This window comes from Saccoglossus kowalevskii, chromosome 1 (assembly GCF_978046115.1).
Source record: "Saccoglossus kowalevskii chromosome 1, keSacKowa6.1, whole genome shotgun sequence".
NCBI classification, from domain to species: domain Eukaryota; kingdom Metazoa; phylum Hemichordata; class Enteropneusta; family Harrimaniidae; genus Saccoglossus; species Saccoglossus kowalevskii.
Window position 1 is genome coordinate 16,209,574 of NC_140641.1, and position 17,829 is coordinate 16,227,402.

Here is a 17,829-nt window from a genome sequence, read left to right on the forward strand (position 1 = left end):
AAGTTGAGTTTTCTTATAGCTGAGTTTTCTTATTCTTTTTTTTCCCGCTGCAGTGCATTTGATAGTAATGGCATACAAAACAAATTTGAGAACACTGCCAATGTATCGGGATTGAATAATAACAATGGAACTGCTGCTATTATACAAAGAAAACTTGGTGCTATTGGTGAGTCAATTTGTACTTAGATTTTTTTTTTGGGAGTGTTCTTGTATCTCAATTTACTGAAAGAAATGCATGCAAATCGATTGTTAGTTAAAAGGCGGTTTTCATCACAGCAGCTTGCATTCGGTCCCTTATTATGCTCAGCAATATGTGTCTGATTGCAACCTATTGTGATGACCGCCATGCTTCAAAAAAACGTCTAACATTTTGTAACTTGTATTATCTATTGTCTTTGTAGCTGCTGAACGTTCTGCCAAATCTAACAGTAAAGCAAAGAAGCGCAAGAAGTAAAATGACTGTTTGGTAAACTATTTCACCAGACCATCATGTCAGTTGGGCACCTTGGAACCACACAGAGCATTCTGTATCAACAACGCAGTCTGTTTGCAGCATCTTACTCGCTCATTTAAGATGCTTTCTGAATGATATGTGAATGTGAAATGTCTGAGGGAGAGTCACTTGATATTTATTCGGTACTAACAAGTGAAATGAACACGTAACACGCTTGGTCTTTTTGCAGACGCCATGTACATTGGAAGCGCTGTGCGCCGGGGTGAAAAAAAATTGTACAATAATGTAAGAGGAACCATAGCATTCATGTTATACAATCTTCTAAGATTTAGGGAGTGATCAGTGGGGCTTCCTCACTTTTGGCTATTGAGGGCGCTGTTCATCCTAAAATCTATTTTCATTATACACATTTTTTATTCAGTGGAGTTTTGATTACCGGTACATGATTTTCAATATTAAATGAAGTCAACTAAATTAAATTGCAATAGAACTCAAAATACAAGAATTTATAACAGAGTTTGATCAAATCACTGCTTTTTCATCAGCTTTATTGGACAGCCAGTCTGTGCCTTTTTTAATTACACATGTCGTCTTTTGCAATCTGTTTGATGTGTATATATTTTCCTTTGTCTTTCACTGCAGTTTCTTCACTTCATTTTTCCTGTCAAAAAAAAGATGTGTATTCCTGTGTAAATGTGTTCTTTCCCTTTCATTTCTTGTATAATTGTGGCTCGTGAGTTTGTATGTGGTAAATTGTCATTCTAGCAATGACTTCTTTTTAATCGTGTTAATATTTATTAACTTACATTCCAATAGGTTTTTAGACATTTTTTCGCTCAGTCCATATCATGGATTTTTTAAAATGCAGCAACTGTCTGGTTTCCAGACGTTTAACTTTAATGACATTGTGTGTATATTTATTTTAGCCAGGTATCTTATACTGACCTTGAAAAGCTAAATTATTCTTCCGTAATTGCTCTGATCCAATTTATGATCAAAATGTTTATTTCTTAAGCAGGTAAGGGTCTCTACAACGATATGTTTTAAGACCCTGATTTGTATTTTAATAACAGTTTTTCTGTCTTAAGTTTAGAATTAATTTTCTACCTTCAAGAGTATAAAAAAAATTGTTGCCTCGTCTACAGGTATCTTTTTTATGGAAATTACCCCCTATGCTATTAAGACAATATTATTGGGGTGTAGAGACTGTACCCTATCATGGGTACTTGACAAAGGAAATTTAGAAAAAATTATCACTTGTATTAATCTATTTATTAAACGCAGTCCAAGAACAGGGACTTAAAGATTGATCTTGATTTGTCCATCATTATCTCTCACACATGCTTGGACCGATCTAATCCAAACTTTACATATGCACATGCATTGGTTTCATGATCCGATTCAAAATGGTTGAATGGCAGCCATTTCAAGGCCAAAAATGCACACAGATGTCAGTCCCGTGTGAATAGTTTTGGTTCAACTCGGTTACATACATTGAACACAATATATATATATATATATATATATATATATATATATATATATATATCCGACATGCCTGGCCCAATCAGGTGTAAACTTCACACATTAGGTCATATATTCTGGAAATTATTAAATAAATACATCATTACTGTTCTTTTTAAATTTCCTGTGTCAAGTGCCCGTGGTTATGATAAAAACATTTTAAAACTGTTATGCATGTCTTGCTCATGTTTTGAAATTTGGTGTTTCTTTTGTACATTTTGTATTGTCTTTCAAGAAAGATTCAAAAATTACACTGTATTTTGAGTTTTTCTATTTAAAAAAAAAAGCAATAAAATACTTTTAAAGTTTTTTGGAGTTGATACAGTGTTTGATTACTCACTGAATACAACTGCGTTGAGGTAGTGTGCGTGTGTGTAGATTGAAAAAAAACTTATGTAGTCATGATTCCGGTATGTTACTGGCTCATTGTATTTTTTTTGTCTACAAAAATATGTTTTGTATGTTGCAAATTATCCATTTGATTGATAACTGTTTTCCACCAAATAATAACCTACTATGTTAATAAAAGTTGAATAACCTAATTGGAAGTGTGGAATGTGGTGGAGATCGGCAAGGAGCAAGGTTTGAATAAAGAATCAGATTTGCTTTTGACCATGCTTGAACAAATACCGAGTTCTAAAGCTCTTGCCAAAGTTTTGTCTTACAATTCAACTTTCTTTCATGTTCCACACTGCGCAGTGCTGCTACTCGACATTTTCAGTCTGGGTGGGGACAAGTGCTGATGTTCATTTCAAGATGGCTGTCAACCAATACAATAATGACTAAATCCAAATGTTTCCATGGGTAATAAAAATAAACCTTATATTTTAACTATTGACATTTCAGCACACATTCCTTGCAAAGAAACTCTAGCACACCTCTTTCACTTTTGTCCTTTTAATAAAAATGAAAAATCAGTAGCTACATTCAGAAAAGTTTGGGCTAATGACAGAAATAAAACTTTTGCAAAATATGTTGTCTTATGACATGTGACATTTACTCAAAGCAATGGATTTGTTTTCAGATTTCACCGATAGATTACTGAACCTGAGGGCTGCCATTTGCACAAATTAAATGGTTTACAGTAAAACAGGACTAACGTTAAGAGTACAAATGCATGCCATAGATACTTTCCATCCAAACGGCAATCTTATCAGAGCCAGATCATTTGTCCGTTTTAATCTATGTCCAATACATTTGTCATAATTCGTTCCAAAATCTTTTGTCCCAATCGGTTGTAATACAGTAATCGCTTACTGTGAAACATGTTTAAATAGCTACTTGACATTTTAGCAAAAATCAACTCCATGCATGAATTAACTGAATCTTAATTTAGCTAAAGTGCCAACAATCTCACTTTATTGTAAGTTAGTGGCATCTTGAATTAGCGAAATTAGCTAAAATAACATGCTAGCTAAAAAGACATGTTTTACAGTATATTTATATTTTGTATTCCATATAACAAACTGCAAAATTTGTACAACAGTTTTAGTAATCCATTTTATGTGCATGTATGCAACTGTCACACTGGGAACTCGCAAATGGACACCTGACTCTACACAATATGTTCTGCATACAATTATATTTATAAAATGAGAAACATCACATTATTTCCTTTCAGTTCATAATTGATAAAAAAAAAAAATTCTAGTGAAGTATTCACACAACTTTAACATCTTAGTTGTACATACTATGCACCAAATATCAGTCTTGCCAGGACTCGCTTTTCAATGGCAAAATGCTGGATGAAGAAGACATCATAGAAAGAGGAAGCAGTACGTGAATCGGCAATGCATCATGGAATAAACAAAGACATTGTCAGTTCAGTTTTGTAAAAAAAAAATGGAGGCTGCAAAGATTTTTGGAGGACCTCAGTCTGGGTCCGTACTGTGATAGTGATGCATTGAATGAATTTTTAATGACTTTAAATCTTGTCTCCAGTGATTTATTCTCCCTGGAATGCCATGAAGTAAAAACTTGAAAACTGAGAAATGTCAGTTATGTGATATTTACAGATACATTGAATTTTGGCAAAATTCAGAATTCATTCACATCTTAATATCATGAAAATGTGCGAGTTAACCAAACAAGGACGTTAACATTTCATTATCAATACTTTCTTTCCCATACATTTTTTTTACAGATTTATTTTGATTTTCTTCAAAAATCTTTTGACAGTTTAAAAATATTTACAATTCAAAACAAGAACGAAACTAATTTTTCTGATAGTTTTATCTAAAATGCTTTAAAAGAACACAACAATCAAAGACCCCACAGGATTTTGTCATTGATGCTAAAGTTATCAATGTATTGACTAAGGAAGCCCTAAAACTGAGCTTGCCCCCCCCCCCCCTTTCTCTCTCTTAAATATGCAAGTATCATGTAAAATAAACATACAAAGTTAAACCATATATGGAATTGCTGTATCACAAAAGTCATGTGATTATGACCAAATATGGTTCATCAATTATCCAATCACCAAATATGGTATGGGTATCTGAGACATTGGGTGATCAGCAGCATTCTTTAATAATATGCAGATACACAATGACCATATATGGTGATGTAGTCTGTGGTATATCCAAATATGGGTTTAGTCCTCGACAGCTTGTTGCTCTTGTTCCATATCCTGTTCTTCCTGTGGTTCACCAGCAGAATTTTCTTCTTTATCTTGTTTATTTTTCCCTTGCTTCTTTTCTTTCTGCTGTTCTTTCTGTGGTATTTGAGAGAAATTGTAATTGGCAATATTAAAGCATTTGTTGCATGCTGGTGCAATTATTGCATGAATATTGAAACAATATGGTCATCAGAATTGTGCATATTCTACATTTCCATTAATGTTTTGTCTGTTCTCTGCTTGACCTTCATCACATATTAAACTATGTGATATACGACCGTTACAGTTTAAAGAAACTTTTAAATATGGAAAAGCACATAATTTTGACAATTGTTGGAATTTATAGATTGCATGTAAATATATGACTAGCTTTAGCGGGTCTCTAAAAACTTGGCACTATTAATATGTTAACATTCGTTGTTGTTCGAGCTTCCCCTATGTAAATGTGCAGTTCTGAAGAACCAATCACAGCTCACCAAGAAAGTTAACTTGCAAAGTAAGTTCCACAATATGATCTTTACAAAATATTTTTCAAATTTATTTTAATTTTTTTAATTGCTGAAATTAGTAAAAAGTACATTATACATAATGTTCTTTTTGCTAATTTCAGCAATCTGAAATGTTGAATATCCCATAAATTTTGATAAAATGGATCAAACTAGAAAAAGGGCTAAACAAATAAAAATAACGTACCCGCTTCTTTTCTCTTTCCTTCTCCTTTTCTCTCTGGTCAACTTCCCACCAGTCCCTGGGATACCTTGCAATGTTATCCATAAACTGTTCATTCTCCTGCCAGTCCTGCTGCCATTTCAAGTGATTGTATTCAGGTTCCCTGGCCATAATTCTTTTCAGTATTTCCTGGTTTTCACGAGTCACACGTAGAAGTTCCCTTTGTCTTTTTTCTCTGTTCAGACTGTCAAATCAAGAAAACAAGCATAGTTATTTTAAGTTTGATGCAGTTTTCTTAAATTTAAATTTTAAATGTTTCTATTGAAACATTTATTTATTTTCCCTTTGTTACTTTCTTGACGAAACATTTTGCTCGGTAAAATATCAAGAATTTGTAGTCACTGTACATTGTTCACATTTTTACCAGTTGACTATGCATCCTTAAAACTTGTCAAACTTCTACGTTTTTGTTCCAAATGACCCACCCCCACCATAAAAAAATTACCACGAAGTACAGGTAATATACTGGACTATGCATCCTTAAAACTTGTCAAACTTCTAAGTTTTTGTTCCAAATGACCCACCCCCACCATAAAAAATTACCACGAAGTACAGGTAATATACTGGACTATGCATCCTTAAAACTTGTCAAACTTCTAAGTTTTTGTTCCAAATGACCCACCCCCACCATAAAAAATTACCACGAAGTACAGGTAATATAGTGGACTATGCATCCTTAAAACTTGTCAAACTTCTAAGTTTTTGTTCCAAATGACCCACCCCCACCATAAAAAATTACCACGAAGTACAGGTAATATACTGGACTATGCATCCTTAAAACTTGTCAAACTTCTAAGTTTTTGTTCCAAATGACCCACCCCCACCATAAAAAATTACCACGAAGTACAGGTAATATACTGGACTATGCATCCTTAAAACTTGTCAAACTTCTAAGTTTTTGTTCCAAATGACCCACCCCCACCATAAAAAATTACCACGAAGTACAGGTAATATACTGGACTATGCATCCTTAAAACTTGTCAAACTTCTAAGTTTTTGTTCCAAATGACCCACCCCCACCATAAAAAATTACCACGAAGTACAGGTAATATAGTGGACTATGCATCCTTAAAACTTGTCAAACTTCTAAGTTTTTGTTCCAAATGACCCACCCCCACCATAAAAAATTACCACGAAGTACAGGTAATATACTGGACTATGCATCCTTAAAACTTGTCAAACTTCTAAGTTTTTGTTCCAAATGACCCACCCCCACCATAAAAAATTACCACGAAGTACAGGTAATATACTGGACTATGCATCCTTAAAACTTGTCAAACTTCTAAGTTTTTGTTCCAAATGACCCACCCCCACCATAAAAAATTACCACGAAGTACAGGTAATATACTGGAATTAAGACTTTTTGAATGTTTTGTATGGAATTAATTTTTTCACTAAATTTTGACGAGTTGAACGTAAAATATAGGAAAAAATGTATATTTGCTGAATCATCCCTTTTTACAGTATAGTACCAAAGGGATTATAAATTATGTTTCCCTGACATTTTCAACGGGCAAGGTGACCCATTTTCAGGAATCAAAGGGATCTTATTTTTGCTGTGTTAATCTGTGTGATATGTGGCAATGATGGATCTATTTTACCATTATAAGGGATGTATGACTTCCCACAGTAAATGAACTGTGTCATCCATTACCTTCTGTATTCATAGTTGTTTCTGTTATCTACTCTTCCTCTTGTTCTCATAACAATAGACATTTTCTCTAGAAGTATACGGTTGTCCCGCTCAACTACAGCAAGCCTCTCTTCTTCCAGCTGTAACCATGAAATTAATATCAGTCAGTATTTTACTAACACCACTCTCTATATTATTGCTGAAGAGAAAATGATGTACTGTGAAATACTTTATTTTAGCTAGAATAAATTTTCGCTGAAAAGGCATTTTGGGTGTCTTGTATGGAATTTATTTTCACTGATTTTTGATGAGTTGAATGTGAAATATAGTTAAAAAAAGTATATTCGCTGGATTTTATTTTCACGGAATCATCCCGTCAGCAAAAATAGCAAAAATAAATTCCAAGCGAAAGTATTCTATAGTAAACCAAATGCTGAGTCACATTGTGACGTACACAATGTGTGTAAAAAATACACTTTACATGAAACTTGAACACATGATCAACATGAGACGATCAAATTTACATATCAAAATTTTGTTTATGTGTAAAAATGATACAGAACTAAAAAGAACAGTTACCTGCATATTCCTATGCAAATAAGTCATATTTTTTCCCTTGGGGGGGGGGGGGGTCACTCGTTAATATGTCACTTAAAAGACCTGCACTGAAGCATGAACGTGGGTGACATGTTTACAAAATGAAAAAATCGACACATGATATTCAGGCAGACAGAAATACACGAATAAAAGCATTATTGTTGGTATTAAAGGCAGCGAAATGAACCAGACATCTCACGCAATTACTAGTATGGAAACTCGATGTGTTAAGAAATTAATTGCAATAGTTTAATTACCCTCGGTATTATATGAAATTTATTACCATGCTGCCAAGGCAACAAACGTTATATTTTTTAGACTTGAAATCCCCAGAAAAAAAACCTTCAGACTAAAGTTGACTTTAAAAATAAAATACAATGATAACTGCATAGCAACCTACAAAGTTTGCCTTAGCAACACAGGAAATTTAATTTGCTATACATATCATGGATTGCCATTCATGAACACTAGTCGTGACAGATCAATGTCTAATTTCTGGCTTTCTTTGTACTACGATATATTGAAGTAAATTGAGAAATAATGGTGCACACAATAGATGTAGTGTAAATTCAATACAATAGTTGATGTTCTTTAGAAAAGAGGAAAAACGACTTAAAATGTAATGAAATTTCAATTTAGACTCTGCAGACAATGTAATATATGTCTCGCACATAATTTTTTCACATTTACACTTTATCCTTTATGAAGAACAATTAGTGAACAAAGTAGAAATTTGAATAGAAAACATTTTTTACAATAAATGAAGCAAGATTAAGTATGAAACTTAAAATATTAATACAGTGGCAGAGATGATTTGATACCAGAAAAGACAAATAGAATAGAAATCATTCATATTATAAAGTACAAGAAAATTAAATCTTGCGTTAAATTAGACCAAAATTTGAATTCTGGTAAAAACAAAATTAGTTTATGTATAACATCTTAATTCTTAAAAAAAAAACCTCAATATTTAAAAACAAAATCTGAAGAATATAATGTGACAATTTGTTACATTAAAACTAAGCAATTGTTTATTCAAAGTGCTGTACTGTAAGTCCATTAGATTAATTTGTCCTGCTTCAGTAAATGTGCACACATAAATCTTCATTTTAAAAACTGTCAATAAATTGCATGTTGGATGAATAGAGCTAATTAAGACTAATAGCCTTATGAATAAATGTTGTACATTGTGCTATGCTAAACTCTGAATGTGTCAAACTTGTAAAACTTAATTCCTTCAGGTATTTTAATTCAGTTAACGTTACTATGGTTACATATCGTTTCTTTTCATGGCAGCAAAGATGGAAGGAAATATTCATAGAAAACACCTGGTATTTGCAATAATACCCGGTAAGTTGCAACCATGATGTGGCGTATACATTGTGTTGAGTTTTGTTAATTTTTAATAGAAATGAAATGAATTTGTTACAAAAAAAATATGTAACTTATTTTTAGTAGAAAAATTAATTTTCTTCAGAAAAAATCAATTCCAGCTCTCAGATATTGTAAATCATCCACAACTTTGGCATACATGCATATTAATTGATTGATTGATTGATTGCAAGACCATCAAATTTTCACTGCTAGAAACAGAATTTTGATTTTTGTTGAATATCATAAAGTAATATTTTCACTTTAACCTACTGAACCACGTTTTATTGCTTGAATATTTTACAACTACACATTTTATCAATAATATACCTGTACCCTGGGTGCTTTCAAAGAAATATAATGAATCACAGTTTATAGGGAGTTTTCCACCCTGGGGGAGTCTTTTACAATGTACCACTAAACACAGGCACATTTATCAATATAAGATCACAATACTGTAGTACTTTTGCTGGATTGAGAAACCCCGAAAGGGAAGCTTTTATATATTATACGTAAATGTTCTACAAGTCACTATACAAACAACAAGGTTTTATCGAGACTGTCTTTGTGCAGATGTGGAATGTCTCGTGCTTTTTATAGTGCTTACAATTGCAAGCTGTATTACAAGGTATTACATAGAGTCTGGGCAACTACAGGTGGTGCACACATGTTAAAATCATCACGCACATTTTCATTGATCAACTTGCTACATTTCTGTGACGAATTTGCATATTTTGTAAGATTAAAGGTAATTTGGTAATTTTGCAAACATTTAATGTAACAATAAAAATAATTGAAATATCAATAACAGCTATGGATTATTCAAAAGTTCAAGTACATATATCATTGCAGCGGACAAAAATGCCATGCTAAAAATGCCTGGAAAGAACACTAAATAATATAATGTAACACATTTATAAAAGCACAGCTGGAACACTCTTGTGATGGCAAGTTAGAGTTTTTAAAAATCATGAACTGGTTTTACCATTTGGGATCTCCAATATGTATATGATCAGTATGGATGGAAACAATGGTTGCCATGGTTATAAGGCTACCTAGTATAGTGTATTTGACAATACAAATTGAAATATGATATACATGTACCGAATGAGTTGAATTTTCTACCTGATCTCCATCTATTGAAGGCCCCCTAGTCAGTTACAGTACTTAAATCTCCATCTATTGAAGGCCCCTTGTCAGTTACTTAGAACTCCATCTATTGAAGGCCCCCTAGTCAGTTACTTAAATCTCCATCTATTGAAGGCCCCCTAGTCGGCTTTAGAAGTGCACATACATCAAAAATTGCATTTATTGTATGCTAAAGGGTGGTGTTCGTCACACCACGTTGTGTTCAATATGGGACCCATAGCAACGTATACAACACAGTGTAAATTACATTGTTTGTTTACATGAAATTTGATCATCGACCTTTAATACAAGACTTATTTTGACTATGAACACACCCCTGTCATTTACGTAATTGTATGCACTACTAATGGAGCAACCAAAATCCAAATATCTCTAATAATATAATTTTTACACATCACAAGCTGCAAACATTTATTTTTTGTTGAAAATGGTTACACTGAGAACACCTGTAATGCTTCATAAATATTGAAATAAATCAAAAATTGACAAAAATGCTTCTAAATATAAATATATAAAAAATACTACTTTGTTTTTAAATATTCAGAAAAAAAAAGACAAATTGTATCTCAGATGTTGTGGACATTTCTAGTTCATTATCCCAACAGCCATCTGTGTAAATACTGTTGCCAAGCAACGCAGTTCAAACTTCACCAGGGACAACTGATTTGACAATATGGGAATTATATTTCCAGATAGGTATGTAGTGAGATATAGTTAATTAAAGTATGAATAAATATCTTTTTTTTCCCCTTTAACTTGCAGTATTGACAAATATTAAATTTGTTGGGGTTGTACAAATTTACTAAAGAATATAATTTATAGTTAAAGTATTATATCATGCAGCACATGTGTTTGAGATTTGTGTAAAGAATGTATTTTTTATGTAACATGGGACCCATACTGAACACAATACAGAGCACTGTTGAGTTTAATTAGCTGGTACACTATTTGTTCAATAAATAATAGTCTTCGGTTGAAATCAAATGTTGAACATTTTCGGAAATTTACAGAATGGTTAAATTTACATTGCATATTGAGATAATATGTACACTATTGTCACCATGACAACAAGATACACACCAAGGGAATACAGAAGCATTAGTAATATCAATGTCTACTTCAAGCTATTGACAGAAGGTATTGCATGTAAATAAATAATACCGATAGAAATTTATTTTGGTTTATTCACTGTTTTTTACACTGAGGTTTGAAACTCTGACATTTAGTTTTCTACTAGCAATCTACATTTATTATGACTCGCTGACCAGAAATATGTCGTCCTATTAATCCAACAATTGTTCAGATTTTTTCAAGCATTAACTTATTTTTAATCGCAGTTCATGAAAAAAGCTACGTTGTTGTGCATATTATAATTTTTTTGTTATCTCCATGATAACCATATCATTTGAAGAATGTGCTTGAATTGCGAGTGAATTTTATCCCTCAAGGGGATAAGCTAAGTGAAAAATATCAGTGATATAAATGTATATATGAATATTTATACTGTAAAACACTTTGATAAAAACATAAGTGCCAATTTATAAAATTTTGTACAATGCCTGAATTTTTTTATCACTAACCAAAACCATTGATATATACTGTAAAACACATAATTACAAGCTACATGAATCCTAATTTAGCTAAAGTGCAATCAATCTCATCAAGTATATTATATTTAACAACATAATGCATAAGCGAAATTATGGATTAGCTAAAAGACCTGTTTTTTAGTTAGTTCCATAATAATCTATACTATAATTAATTTTGTATCATAATTCTTCTCTCTACAGAACAATGCTCAAAGAAATTATTTACATATGACATATGTGTTAGTTGGTTACTTTGTCTTGTTTGGTTTTTTCAAATAAAAAATTCAAGCATACTGTAGTGGTCGAAGTATTTAAAAGTTTTTTTGTTTTGTTTTTCATCACTATACACCTAATATTTATCATAAAGTGTATTTGCTTCTAAATGCAAAGTTTGTTCTCCAAAATTTTTAAATGGTATATAATTTAAAAAACATCAGTAAATTTTTATGTATTTTCTATTATTATACCCAAAGAACAGCATTTCTCAATGACTTAATTTATTTTGCGAAAGGTGACAATATTAGGACTTGGTCATATTGATCCAAGTTAAAGCAAGGGGAGTCGTCACCTGCCCATGCGTCAGATGGCCATAGTGTGTCATTGTTTATAATCAAGCGTCTACCCATGAGCCTTTGCATTTTTAGTGTGTGTTGTTATTGTCGCTTGAGACTCAATACCTGCGCATGCACAGGTAACGACACTCCCACTTTAAAGGTAAATGTGAAAAATAAATTGGCAAAAATTTTTTCATAAATTATTCATGAAAGGGTAACCTTAATTGAGGTACTCAAACACCAAACACGCGAGAACAACACTCCCTTAGTTTAAACTACCACCAGTTCTGTAATTGATAGCCATATTTGTCATGGTCTAGTTGAGCCGCAAGCACTGAGTCACACCCTAACAATGAAAGACACAGGAAAATGTTCTGACACCAGGCACCCAAAGATCGTCAATCTTGAGATCTACACAATACGACAATCACAGCAAAACAAATACACATTTACAATGTGAATAACCTTTATAGCTTAATTTGGATCAAATTAACATCTGATGAAAACAGAAAATTGACATGTAATAAAGTAAGGTACTTTTCATTTATTTGTGAAGATTTGAATGGAACATAAAAACCCTCCATTGAATACACTGTTCTGTAAAATAATTTATTATAGCTGGAATTAATTTTCGCTGAAAATACTGTTTTGGGTGTTTTGTATGGAATTTATTTTTACTGATTTTTGATGTGTTGTATGTAAAATAGGAGAAAAAATGTATATTCGCTGGATTTTATTTTCACTGAATCATTTCTTCAGCGAAAATAAAGTATTCTACAGTAAACTGCTAAATCGTAGCCATTCAAAATGTTTGTGATTTGATGAATTAGAAAAATTGTTGTTTTTTTTTTGCAAAAATCACCTCCTCTTCCAGAATTTAAGAAATATGTATGCAAGATATATAATGGTCACATTAAAGAAAAATCACAAAGCAAAAATAGCTCTAGTGATGTATAGGACAGATTTATGAACAATCAAGTGATAAAGTCCCAGAAATACACAGAACATACGGTAATACTGTAAATTACTTTATTTTAGCTGAAATTAATTTTCGCTGAAAAGACTTTTTGGGCATTTTGTATGGAATTTATTTTCACTGATTTTTCATGAGTTGAATGTGAAATATAGGAAAAAAAGTATATTCGCTGGATTTTATTTTCACCAAAGCATCCCTTCAGCAAAAATAGCGAAAATAAATTCCAAGCGAAAATAAATTCTACATTACTAGAGATGTACTAGAAATATCTCCATTGGTTACGGTAAACACTATTCTGACATGGATAATTGCCAAGCACAAACAATAATACTTTAAGTGATAAGTACATGCATTCCCAATACACCAAGTTGAAAAGTTTAGAGGCAAATCTAAAAGTTTACACTACACCTTGTGGCGCTCTACCCATAATCTTAGACTGTAATGCAATCATAATACCATGGAGGCTACAATATCACTATCGACAAGAACCCTTGTACACAGTTACAAGTCAGGTAGATTTAAAACTGGTTTAACTTTAGATGCTGTTTGCTGAAAGCCACTTCTAATCCTTCCATTGTGAAATGCATGTTTGATTTTAAGTCATGGCTGTAGGGGAGATGTTTGTGAATGGTTTATGTAATCTGATTCACACGATTTACAAACTCAGTTGGTAAACCTGAGGTTAGAATTCTTTGTATGTTATAACTGCAGACACTGATTTATCTACCAATCAGAGCAATGTGGAATATGTAATTTAGTAAAATACACACTTTTATAGCTCCTTGTTTTGATTTGAATAAAATGAAATTATAATTATTTATCAGCGATTTAAATAAAAGAAAATTGGGGTACACCTGGAATAGGTGATTTTCCGTACAATTGCGAGATCTCGCGAGATGCATGAAAGATGCGCGTCGAATGTCTGCCGCAAAAAACGAACGATTTGATTTTGAACTAGAATTTCTTTATTTCGTAGCTTACATTGACCGACCGATCTTCGACAGAGGAATTTTGCTTCCGAATACCCTTACTTAATCGAAATTGCCTATCATGAAATGTGGACAGCACATTATTAAGCATGGAAATGTCCCCGAAATACTTTCGCGTTTGTCGAATCCCACGCGATGTTTGACACGACTACGATGCTATGACCTTTGTTTGTCCTGTTTTTACGTTCGATTTCACGCATAACGCGTGATTCTCGCAGTGAACAGAAAATGGTCTATTGATAATTTATAATAATTATAAAATCCAGAAAAAGAAGTTACCCCGGTACATTTCTGATTATTAAAATGGGCGTGCAATACAATGTTATTTGTCAATATATTTTTGGAAATTTTCTAGAATATTATTGATTATGTCAGCTTAGGTGGAGTATAAAGATGTAGATGATTCACCAGACTTGTGGATGATTATCTTGAAACCCAGTCTTCTCTGACTACAACAATGGCAGATCCAGAGGGGGGCCAGGGGGGCCATGGCCCCTTCCAAATGCATGACGATTCATATAATCTGGATTACGCATAGCTTCTCTGCGATTTACGCTCCGTATATCTTAAGCGAAGCTTGGATCCCCCCCCCCCCAATACATTTTGCTGGATTGCCACTGGACTACAACAATTTGCAATTTATTAATATTCAAACTAATTTTGCGTACATGTGTAAATGTTGCTATTTAATTGAGTTTAATAAAATTTTTATTTAAGTTGCATTCAAATATTGCAATTTAATTTAAAATGATAGGATTGCGGTAGCCAGAATAAAAAACTTGCCACACTAATTGCACCATGTGGTGTTCAATATAGGTTCCATGCAACATATAAAGCACTCATACAATAAAGTCAGAAGTGAGCTGTGTGAGAACTGTGGTGCTTTAATTAAACATTTCAAAAGTCTCTGTTGGTTTTTCTGTACCACTATGTTGAACAACATACATGTATAAGTGTATACAAATACTTACTTGTAATTTTTTGAGTTTTAAATGAAGATGAACATAGGTTTTTGGTGCTTTTGTGTCAACCATTGACTGGGCTTCTTTCACCTGTAAAAAAAACACATTGGTGAGTATGATAATCAGGTGATATTGACAGTCATGAAACTGATAACAACAACTTCTAAGCTAACTTTATTTATGAGTAAAGATAAGCAAAAAATTCAATGCCTGGCAACAAGCATTACTACCATAGTATTTGCATCACTTGGATAACAACACAAATATAAACAAATAAGATATTTTTCCCATCACAGTATTAGTTGCAATTTAATTCCGGCATATTGATTGAAACATTAATGGGATGTGTAAATATTCAATCTCGTTTGTTCGTTGTTTCAGAACAGAAAAATTAATCTTTGCATTTTATATTAAATAGGGCACACATTTTAGTATCTTTACTATATATTTTCTTTTCCGCCAATTTTTCTTGTTCGCTTCCTGAATTTTCCAGTCTGCTGTTTACAAATGACAATTTTGCGGCAGACGGTAAATACCAATTGCCGCCGACCATTACTCTTCTAACTGGCCGCCTGGAAACAATGTAGCGTTTAGATTGAACAATTGAGCTATGGCGGAGTTATAGTGGCCTAAATTAAGATACAATGTGAACGTTTATCGAGCTATGAAGCCATGCTCACGTTATCGTTACTAGTACTAAACAGGAAGATGTCATAACGACAAGCGCTTATTTATTCCGCCGCCATTACGGTCAAACGTGGCCTTCAAAATACAAGTAAGTTCGGATGAAATTCGCGATAATTTCTTTACACATAAGGTAAGTATACACGACTTCAACACAAATAACGGACACAAAACGAGGGAAAGACGAGTTGGACAGTGTTAACTGATTTCAACTTTCAACAGACTTCTCGTCGAGTATGCAAGTCCAAAAGTTCGCCAAACGACAAACTAAAAAACCCGCAGGACCACACGTACCTTTACTCGATGTTCATCGTAATATTTGCGGTCCCATCTCTGCTGTAATATCCTGCTCTGGCACGGTAAGATCGACTGGTAAGACCGATGCATTGCGAGGTTGTGAAATGGGGATAAAAATGCTGCGAAAGTTGTAAATTTTCGACTACCTTCACGGCTGTCTACTGTTGATATCGTTGTCAATTACAGCTGAAAGCGTTTAGCTGGTGGTGACCCCTATTTTGTTTGATCACGTGAACGTGGGGTAGCCATGACGATCTTGGGGCTTTGGTTGATACCATTTTACAATAGGTATAGAATATTAAAACGTTAAGATAAGACGAGACGTGCAGCATGTATTCATGTAGAGGCATCTTGGAAAATTGCAATTATAACACCAAAATATACGAATCATCATATTTCGTTTAACTAGAATGTTATGTACAAATGACATTCTTGAAGATTACCGAAACTAACACCCCCACCCCCATGATTGAATAGCCAATTCTCCCGCGGTTGCTACTGCCCAATAATTATTGACACACAAAAAAGTAAATCGTGATGGTGAGATGCATGTGGACGAACATTTTTAACTTTGAACTGCAGTTACCCGATAATAGCGCAGACACTATGGAGGTGCTTTATTATGCCATTTTCTTCTGGGGCACACATAGGTTTGTGAAATCTATGTTAGCCCTGTGAATGGTCGTTTTCATTGGGGTCTTGTCGACACTGACGTAAATACGACCCTTGAAAAAAGCCATATACACAAGGCTAACATAGGTTTCATTGAATCATGTCACAATGCCAACTTGTAGTATATTAAAATTAGACCGGCCTTGCTCCAATTCCTTTGACTTTCTAATCACCCTTTACAGACCCCACAGCGAACAACAACAATGCAGGTGCACCCAGAAGGAAAACAGTTATTATTCCGTGTAATCACTTATTTGTTAATTTGGAAAGCAATTGATATATTACAAATACATTAGAGATCAAAAAATGGGAATAATATTACATGTATTTTCAGTTTATTACGTATGGAATATTTAAATTTTGTAGGTTTGTTTGATAGGTAAATTTTTACCTATGACGACTGCAATAAATGACAGTCAATTGTGTTTTAGAGTGCTTTTGCTGCGAGACCCATTATCAAACTTAATATTTGTATGAATTAATAATGAATTGATCCACACCCAAATCACATTCACATCAACAGACATCCACCTCTAAGGTTGAATACAAATTTACAAGCAGATAAATACCAGGAGTGTAAACAGGGATTCACCATTTGCAAATGGGTGATAATGCTGTACTACGCGGTGTACAAGAAATGGGCCAACTTCTTCCATGCCCCCAGTTTTAAAGATGGCCACGTCCTTTCTAATAAAATTTGATCAGATGTTGCAAATAGATTACCTGCATACGCACTTTATGGGAGAAGGAGGCCCTCCATGATCACTGTGAAATGCATTCAGGACTTGACTTATCTGATTGTACTTGTCCATATTGTGAGATATTGTTCTGAAACTGTATTCATTATACAAAATGGCCACCAGTCTGCCATTTTGAATCTGATCTGGGGAACACAATGACGTTCTTCAAGGTCCCGTAATGTTTGAACGAAATCCATCTGTAAACAGCCAAGATCCGGTTCCAGAATGCCAGAAAAGCATGATTTTGATAATTTTTCAGCATAAAAATGGCCGCCATTCGGCGATCTTGAAT

The 17,829-nt window shown here is 33.4% G+C and overlaps 2 protein-coding genes across 2 annotated transcripts in view; one reads left to right on the forward strand and one right to left on the reverse strand.

Annotated features, from left to right (window-relative positions):
* The window catches only part of LOC102809503 (retinoblastoma-associated protein-like), a 44,857-nt gene extending 43,197 nt beyond the window's left edge, over positions 1-1,660 (forward strand). Inside the window, exons 24-25 of the mRNA XM_085499547.1 lie at positions 54-166; positions 402-1,660. Coding sequence (XP_085355673.1) covers positions 54-166; positions 402-454 — 166 coding nt within the window. The 3' untranslated portion in view covers positions 455-1,660. The remainder of the gene's footprint in view (positions 1-53; positions 167-401) is intronic.
* A 2,580-nt stretch (positions 1,661-4,240) lies between these two features.
* Positions 4,241-16,344, reverse strand: LOC102809733 (sperm axonemal maintenance protein CFAP97D1-like). Its single transcript, XM_085499553.1, has 5 exons — positions 16,123-16,344; positions 15,154-15,234; positions 6,979-7,097; positions 5,289-5,508; positions 4,241-4,691 (listed from the first exon to the last, which is right to left on the reverse strand). Exons 1-5 carry the CDS (start codon positions 16,213-16,215, stop codon positions 4,572-4,574), a joined length of 633 nt encoding a protein of 210 aa, XP_085355679.1. The 5' UTR covers positions 16,216-16,344; the 3' UTR covers positions 4,241-4,571.
* Between the last annotated feature and the right edge of the window lie 1,485 nt (positions 16,345-17,829).

Coding starts and splice junctions, on each gene's coding strand:
- LOC102809733 (XM_085499553.1), bottom strand. CDS start 16,215: ATGCATCGGTCTTACCAGTCGATCTTACCGTGCCAGAGCAGGATATTA. Junction 7,098..15,153: donor TAAAACTCAAAAAATTACAA/GTAAGTATTTGT, acceptor TCATGGTTACAG/CTGGAAGAAGAGAGGCTTGC. Junction 4,692..5,288: donor AGGAAAGAGAAAAGAAGCGG/GTACGTTATTTT, acceptor CAAATACCACAG/AAAGAACAGCAGAAAGAAAA.